This window comes from Bufo bufo, chromosome 3, assembly GCF_905171765.1.
Source record: "Bufo bufo chromosome 3, aBufBuf1.1, whole genome shotgun sequence".
Lineage (NCBI taxonomy): Eukaryota > Metazoa > Chordata > Amphibia > Anura > Bufonidae > Bufo > Bufo bufo.
Window position 1 is genome coordinate 636,857,324 of NC_053391.1, and position 8,695 is coordinate 636,866,018.

At 46.5% G+C, this 8,695-nt stretch overlaps 1 protein-coding gene and 1 non-coding gene across 2 annotated transcripts; both read right to left on the reverse strand.

Annotated features, from left to right (window-relative positions):
* Positions 1-353: 353 nt before the first annotated feature.
* On the reverse strand, positions 354-8,440 carry RPL21 (ribosomal protein L21). The gene is made up of 6 exons (XM_040426186.1): positions 8,388-8,440; positions 5,484-5,562; positions 4,714-4,775; positions 3,140-3,252; positions 681-831; positions 354-482 (listed from the first exon to the last, which is right to left on the reverse strand). Exons 2-6 carry the CDS (start codon positions 5,548-5,550, stop codon positions 393-395), a joined length of 483 nt encoding a protein of 160 aa, XP_040282120.1. The 5' UTR covers positions 5,551-5,562; positions 8,388-8,440; the 3' UTR covers positions 354-392.
* LOC120996846 lies at positions 2,978-3,112 on the reverse strand. The gene has a single exon (XR_005777945.1). It is a non-coding gene; the product is annotated as a small nucleolar RNA SNORA27 (small nucleolar RNA).
* Positions 8,441-8,695: the final 255 nt, after the last annotated feature.

The following is an 8,695-nucleotide window of genomic DNA, read 5'->3' on the forward strand; positions in this document are numbered from 1 at the left end:
TCTCTTCAGGTTTTTTGTCCCGGATGGGAGGTCCTATAGTCGATGGGAAAACAAATTGCCTGTGTGCAAAAATTGCCAACACTTTGGGGGTGACATGTAGTCCATTGGATTGTGATGCAACACGCAATAAATCTCCAGTATGTATAGGTTTGAAACCTCGGATAACATAACATTAGGTCTATGGTAAAACAAGACCAACTTCTGTTACATATGGAGGGTCCCATTTCCAGTGTTGACAAGCTAATATTAGCTAGAACCAATAAAAAAAAAAACTAAAGAAGAATTTTCTTTATTAAGCTGCTGGCATTAACTGGAATTCAAGTTACTGTCATACAAGAAAGAATCAGACACGCTTTGGCTTCCAAAACGAAGAATATTTTAATTGTGACACATTATGCCATAAACTCATAGGGAATTGGCTCAAGGAGCTCAGGTTCCTTTCCATAATTTCGGACAAAGTGAGCTGCTTTTGGTTGGGCTGGCTGTAAAAAAAACAAAAAACAAAATGTATTACCATAATCTGCATCAGAAGTCACCAGGCGCTGGAAATGGCGTAAATGCCCTCAGAACCGGTGAAATAATTGACTCATATTTACCACTAAAGTAAATAGTTTGGAGAAAGGTCATCACTGAGCGTCTCTAAGTGCAGTCACTGATGACCACGGCGAGCCGCTACATACCTGACGCTTCAGTTCCACCCAGACGCCCTTCTCCTTGGCTTCCTTTTTCTTCCTCTCGTTCTCCTTGACGCGCTGCAGGAAGCTGTCTCTGCTCTTGGAGTGGCGGATGTGCTCCACACGGACATTGATTCTTTTGGCAAGGATCTTACCCCTTTAAAACAAAAGTGAAGCATTGCTAAAACTGGCTTTGTAAACTAAAACAAAGAACGAACATGAGGCACTAACATTAAAGGGGTTTTCCTACCTCACAAGTATCAGATGTGGGATCCACCTCTATGACCTGTTCTTAGCAATCTCAAGAACAGCCCCCCCAATGCATGTGCGGCATCCTCTATTACTGGGGTCAGCAACCTTCGGCACTCCAGCTGCTGTGAAACTGCAACTCCCAGCATTCACAGGTACTAGGCTGTTCTTGTAACTCCAATGGAAGTGAAATGAGGATTCTGGGAGTTGTAGTTTCAGAACAGCTGGAGTGCCAGAGGTTGCTGATCCCTGCTCTATTCACTGCTATGGGACTTTCAAATAGCCAAGCAGCACAAACTCCGCTTTTATGGCAACTTCCATAGCAGTAAATGGAGGGTGGCCATGCATGCACAGTTGCTCTCCTTTCAATTCGAGGGCCCCATTGCAGAGATAGAAGAGGGTCCTCAGAGTTGGAACATCTGATATTTGTTGCATATGCTAGTGATATTCCACAAACAGATTGGAAAAATCCTTCTTAACCATCCCTGCAATTAGGCCAATACTTTCCAAATGGTACCTTTGATAAACTCCCTTAAAATGGGTATTCCGGTTACATTAAAGGAAACATGTCAACAAAATTTTTATCTGCCAGTTAAAACCAGATGGTGACATCTTTTTTCTAATCTGTTTTTATTTTCCGATTGCTTTACAGCAGCCACTTGAGCCATAGACACAATGGTCGGGAGGAGACCTCACTGACTTCTATGGGAGAGTGTTCAAGGTATGCTCTGACTTGTGCAGTACAAGGAAAGAGATAAGATTTGACAATCGCCTATTGTGAATGGTGGATCCTGTCTTATCTATACACAAAGGTGATTTCTTTACAGGCAGGATTAGAATGACAGATTAGCAGATAACTGCAGAAAAGTGATCTGTACAGAGCAAGTAGTGGCGGCAATTATTAGGCTTAGTGGCCAGTGTGAAAACTGCAGGATTGTGTTTAACTATACAGAGACATGGAAAATTAAAAACGACATTAAAAATGTTAAACATAAAAACGTGATTTAAATGCAATTTTCTGATGACACATTCCCTTTAAAGGGCTTCTGTCACCCCCAAAACACTTTTTTTTGGGCTTGTTAAAATCCTTATATAGGGATCTTACCTTTGTCTGTGGCTTCTTTTCCTTAAAAAACGATCTTTTAAAATAAGCAAATCACTTCACCGCTGCAAAAAAAGCCCCCTCCTCCAGCTGGCCCTGTCAGCATTTCAAATTGCGCGCCTGTCTTCATTCGGCGCAGGCGCTCTGAGAGAAGGACGCTCGCTTCCTCAGCACTCCCTCAGTGCGCCGATGACGTCTTCTCTTTCGGGTTTAGAGGTGACGTCATCGGGGCAGGCGCACTGAGGGAGTGCTGAGGAAGTGAGCGTCCTCTCAAAGTGCCTGCGCCAAAGAAACGTAAGGCGCCGGATTTGAAATGCTGACAGGGCCAGCCGGAGGAGGAGAGCGCTCGCTGGCCCTGTCAATCAACAGGAGGAGGGGCGGTTTTTTTAAAAGGAGGATGCGGCGGCTACCAGCAAGTAGACGCCCTACTTGCTGGTAGTGAAGTCATTTGCATATTTTAAAAGCTCGATTTTCAAGGAAACGAAGCCACAGAACAAGGTAAGAGCCCTATATAGGGAATAGTCGTCCAATAAGGATTTTAATATGACCAAAAATGAAAAATGAGTTTTGGGGGGGTGACAGAAGCCCTTTAAGTGCTGAAGTGGATCCAGCAGGAAGTAAAAGTGCATCAAAACGGAAAGTCTATTTCCAGTTTAACACTTTCTTCACACAATTCCGCCTTTCTTGGTGGTAAAAACTGTGCAAGCCAGAACCGAGGGTTGGGGAGCAGGCATTCATGATCCCCTTGACAGGTCCTTTGTTCAAAACACTTGGAAGTCAAACAACCCCTTGAGGATAACATCTGGTGCAACCCCATGAAATAGCCCCATTCCATAAAGCTACTTAGTGGTTGGCCAGATTTCTGCGTAACTCAAACGTCATGAAGCCATGTCCATACACCCAGTGTATAGCCGGTGCACTATATATCAGTCACACTACATGCGGTTTCGGCAGCTGTCTCTTCTGACAGGACACAAGCAACACACAGGTCAGTTTGCTTGGGTTTTTAAGAGGATGTTTTCTGTAGCCCTTTTGAATGACCAATCCAGATATGTACCAATCCAACTGGTAAAGTGAAAGGGCTCTGAACGGACGTCACAGTCTCCTCACTTACTTGATCTGCTTGTTCACAATTATACCCACGGCGTGCTGTGTAACGTTATAGATCCGGCCAGTCTTGCCATGGTAGCATTTATGTGGCATGCCTTTTTGTACGGCGCCCATACCCTGCAAAGAACAAATTCGTACAGAGGGATAAGCGAGAAGTTCAGTCCTCGCAATAAGTGTTCATTTCTAGCATGTTATTAGTATGTCTGCTCTAAAGTAGGACAGTCCCAATATTGGGCTTGTTGTGCACGGGCCACTGTACGGCCATACAGTGGAGCAACCGCTCAGAAACCCGTAATGGAGAAGGGTTCACTGTGGAGTGGCCCAATACTTAAGGATTCAAGGGTAAAAAAAAAAGTATTATGAATAAAAATGAATCACAGCAAGGTTCCCCATTCACTTGCACCCGATGAGAAATGTTGGCAGATTTGATCATTTTGGTGCCCAGATCCCTTGTAACTAAAAATCTGAATTCTGATGCGATTTCAAGTACTCGTATCACATAAAATGTAGTTTGTGCCCTCAGCACCGAGGAAAATGATAGACTCGTGTTTACTTAGAATAGATTTGCTGATCTCCATTTACTTTCTAACAAATCAAATTAGTTCAAAGTTATCCTCCTGAAGTACGAGGGGCTGGTCCACACCTATGCCCACATCCATGATGATCAGGGCCAGACGTCTTACACCTGCACTCCGCGTACCAGCAGTTGCAGACTGTGCAAGTGCCGCTGACATCGGAGTACACCTGGAGGAGGAGGCAGCACTCCTCCATCTGAAGCACTTCAAGGCAGACCAAGATCCTTCTGCTCTTCCACCTATACTCTGAGCAACAGCACAGGCATGAAGTTGGCAAGACATCAGGCTCTGGTAATCAAGGGGAAGGAGGGAGAAGTCTCCTGAGCAGCAGGTCTGGCACCTTGGTGATCCAGGAGGCTGACTTAACCAATTTGATGAATTAGAATTGAGTTGCCTATTTCTAGTTAGGAGAAAGGACGGAGCATGAGTAGTGCAGGAACAATGTGGACTATATAAAAGGACAAGGAAGTGGCACCGGAGTAGAAATGAGCCAATTAGAGAATCTACTCCACTATGTTCTTATGCCCTGCCAAATTTCACATCTTATGTGAAAACCTTAAAAGGAACCCGTCTTCAGCTTTATGCTGACATCACTGAGGGCAGCATAAATTAGTAACAGAAATGCTGATGTCAGCGGTGTGTCACTCGAGCTAAAAGTGGTTGCTGAGAACCAGCTTTATAATCCTTGCAGCCCAGGCCTGGAGAAGAGTCCAATCTACCTGAGAAGAGTCCTGGTTATTCCTAATCTCCTGCTCTCTCCCCCATCTGCTGATGATTGGCAGTTCTCTCCTAGAGAGAAAGGGAGAACACTAGGTAGAAGACTGTCAGTCACCAGCAGGTGGGCAGGACTTCATGTATAACCAGGACTCTTCTCAGGTGGCCGGGACTCTTCCAGGCCCAGTCTGCAATGATCGTGATGTTTGTTATCAGCAAAAGTTGATGATAGGTTCCCTTTAAAATGTAATGGTTGATCAGTCATATTGCAGCTGTAATAAATCCTTACCTTGATGTCCACAATATCGCCCTTCTTGTAGATACGCATGTACGTTGATAGGGGAACCACTCCTAGAGAGAAGACGGGAAAAGTTATCCACACCCAGAAAAGCTACACAAAATGAGTAAGTAATTTGTTAGCTAAAGAACCTGCAGCATAAGCCGGTCATGCATTGAGTCTGCTACAATGTATCAGCACAGATACAGACAGCCTGGAGTCCATGCTGGAGCGCCCCAAGTAGCAAATTCTGAGCTGTGAGAAGTGATAGGCCTCTAAGGCTACACAACTCTTAAAGTTTTACTAACTCAAGACAAAAAAGGATAAAAAAAAAACCTCAGCGGTGGCCTTCATCTCACTATAGGTCGTTTGTGCTCTCAGAACCGGTGAAATGATTGACTCACATTTACTTAGAAAGTAAATAGTATGGAGAAAGGTCATCACAGAGCAGGAGATTTTTACATAAAGCAATGAAGGTATAACGACCGAGGACAGTGGAGCAGAGCAAATCACTCTGCCCCATGGCACCATTCACCCTACAGCCTGGGATGCTCATAGCTGCCAAGAAAGCGAGGCCCTTAGTCCCTGGAGAAAAGGGTGACTGTGGGCAGCACCCACAGACCCCCATCTGACTTGCTTGTATAACCTGCCCAATTGGTAATACATATAAGTGGGCTGTTGTGGTACAACCCCCTTAAATATAAAAAGTGTGCCCTCAATAACGGTAGGGTTGCTTTTTCCAGTGTACGCTCATGTCACCTGATGGTGGACGGGTCTCTTACCATGTTTACGGAAGGGTCTGGCGAACATATAACGCGTTCCACGCCTTTTGCCTCTTGTGTTGGTCATGGTTGCACCTTACTGCAGAAAGAAAAAAATTATATATTTTAACCACTGTGCACATAGAGACCAGTGAACAGATCCATGAGATTGTGCCGGGGGATAAGGACACAATCCCTCCGCAGGCTCCAAATACAGGACAACAGCCACAGCACAGGCTACGGGAACATCGACACTAGAGATGAGCGAATTTCATATTTTGAAATTGCGATTCGGTTAGGCTACTTTCACACCTGCGTTCGGGGCTCCGCTTGTGAGCTCCGTTTGAAGGGGCTCACAAGCGGCTCCGAACGCATCCGTCCGGCCCTAATGCATTCTGAGTGGATGCGGATCCGCTCAGAATGCATCAGTCTGGCAGCGTTCAGCCTCCGCTCCGCAGGCGGACACCTGAACACTGCTTGCAGCGCTCGGGTGTCCACCTGGCCGTGCGGAGGCAAGCGGATCAGTCCAGACTTACAATGTAAGTCAATGGGGACGGATCCGTTTGAAGATGACACAATATGGCTCAATCTTCAAACGGATCCGTCCCCCATTGACTTTCAATGTAAAGTCTGGACGGATCCGTTCAGGCTACTTTCACACTTAGAATTTTTTTTAAACTATAATGCAGACGGATCCGTTCTGAACGGATCCAAACGTCTGCATTATAGGAGCGGATCCGTCTGTGCAGACACCAGACGGACCCGCCCTGAACGCTAGTGTGAAAGTAGCCTTACTGGTAAAAGCAGAATTGCGTCATGGATTCCGTTACCACGGACCATAGCGCAATTCTATGACTGAATGCCTTTAGAGGCAGTTATTCATTCCGTCATAATAGAAGTCTATGGGCTGCAAAACTGATCCGTTCATTAAGGATGGAGAGGACTCCCCTGCATAACAGAAACGGGACGGATCCGTTTTGCAGCCCATAGACTTCTATTATGATGTAATGAATAACGGAATGCCTCTAAAGGAATTCCGTCACAGAATTGCGTTATGGTCCGTGGTAACGGAATCCACAAGGCAATTCTGCTTTTACCCGTAAACGAGTAGGAAATGAATTTCAAAATATGAAAGTGGCTCATTTCTAATAGTCACATGGCAGCCGCTGCCCACACTCCTAATTACAGCCTGTGTCGTGTACAAGGGGTTCCCTTTCTGACTTATCTGGTAGTTGACAAAAAATAAACTGGATTGGAAATTCTAATGTCTTATCTTCACTAAAGCCGGCTTCTATGGGTGTGACCCCGGAGCAGATAGGATGGCATCGCACGCAACCATCCCTCAGCAGGAGCCCCACAAGGCCCAGTGTCAGGACTGAGGGGGACAGATGTCCCCAGATGCACCAATTATCCTATCCCCATGGGCAACACAGCACAAAAAATGCATGTTTTTTCCTATGGCAATTAGAAAAAAAATGCACCAAAATACACCGTACGTAAACTCAGCCTGAGGCGGTATTCAAGCTTACGGATGACATCCGCAGGACAAGTCAAGGAGGTACAACTCCCAGCAGCCCCACTGATGACGGGTATCCAGCGCTGTGCACAAGACCAGTTAGAGTGCACTTTATAAAGACGTCACGTGAACATTTTAAAGCTTAAGGGTCGTGCACACGGTCAGGATTCATGTGCGGAGAAACCGCACTGAAATCCGCAGGTGTTCGCAGGCAAATCTGTGCAGTCAATCCGCATCAATTGATTTTCCGCATGCAGATTTTACTAAGTGAATGAACAAAATCCGGTCTGGAAAAAAATAAAATAAATTGACATGCTGCGCAGATTTTAAAATCCACATCGTGTGCATTGAGAATTTCACATTCTTATAGAATACAATGTACATGACCTACGGTCCGGATTTTCCACACGCAATCCTGATCGTGCGCATTTAGCCTAAGGGTCTGTGTGAGGAGACCACCGATTATGACTAAAATGAGACAGAATTGCACGCCTGCACCGCGGCCCAGCTTCCACTATTAAAGCAGTGACTGCGCCCCTACACTTCCAGGAAGTGGCGTATGAACAGTCGGAAGTGGAGCAGGCATGAGATTGTCAGGGCAAGGAGTGATGGCTGTGTCAAACAGAAGGGGGGAGATTCTTCACCAGCAGGAACAACCCCACAGAGGAGAAACACTCTGGATGAGACAAATAGTCACTCATCCCATACACTGTATTGCGGCTGTGCTTAGTATGGCCGCTCAGCCCCATTCACTAGGCCACGTGACATTACACGGCCTAGGAAAAGATGAGAAAAGGCGGCAGCGCTAAGACAAGCACAGCGGCGGACCTGAGGGTCAGACCCCCACTGATCAAGAAAACCCCTTTAACTACACTTTTCTATGGAGACTCAATCTGACACAATTAGAGGTGATGTGAACAGAGCCTTACCAGTACAAGGTATTATACAGGGGAGATCTATACTGGTGCAAAAATTATATAAAATAGCTGTTGCCAAGAGCAACTAAACGCCATCTCAGGTTTATGATAATTTTGGAAAACAGCCATTCCTGCTCCACACTGCCCACCAATCCCCCCTGTGCACATGTGTAGGGGAGCAGAAGAGCGATCTTAAAGGGGTGATCAACTTTAAGGTGTCTCGTGCCATACGGCCGACAACTAATACACACTCGGCTCTGCTACCTCAGCAGATGAGCCTCTGGGTTTGTGTAGTGTGACACGATCACCCCCAGCCGGCCGGGAGCAACAGCAGCCGGGACTCGTAAACAGCAGCCCCTCTCACCCCGGAAACGTCCCCCGCCAACTCCCCGTGTACTCCCCCGAAGACAACGGCCGATCATATAACGAAAACCCCGAGGGCTATGATGAACCCCCCTCACATCCCGGGAGCACGAGCTCTCATGCGGCTACCTGCAAGATGGCGGGTCCAGCGGAAAGAGAGAGCGCTAAGCTCCGCCTCGCCGTACATCAACCCCTCTAGGGCTATCTAAGTCAGTGCCTGACCGGAAATACTGGACCGCCGGGCATTGGAAGAGCTCGCATGAAATATGACAGGGGTAGGCGAGTAATACAAAAATAAACCTATAGACGACAGCTGCAGTTATAGAAAATTCTACACAGGCAATGGCACAGACAACTATTTTAGGGCGGACGGCAAGAGGATGGGCAGCTTGTCAGTGAAGCGGTAGGCCCCGCCTCTGTGTCATGACGTCACTGGC

Coding starts and splice junctions, on each gene's coding strand:
- RPL21 (XM_040426186.1), bottom strand. CDS start 5,550: ATGACCAACACAAGAGGCAAAAGGCGTGGAACGCGTTATATGTTCGCC. Junction 4,776..5,483: donor CAGACCCTTCCGTAAACATG/GTAAGAGACCCG, acceptor TCTTCTCTCTAG/GAGTGGTTCCCCTATCAACG. Junction 832..3,139: donor ATTGTGAACAAGCAGATCAA/GTAAGTGAGGAG, acceptor TTTGTTTTAAAG/GGGTAAGATCCTTGCCAAAA.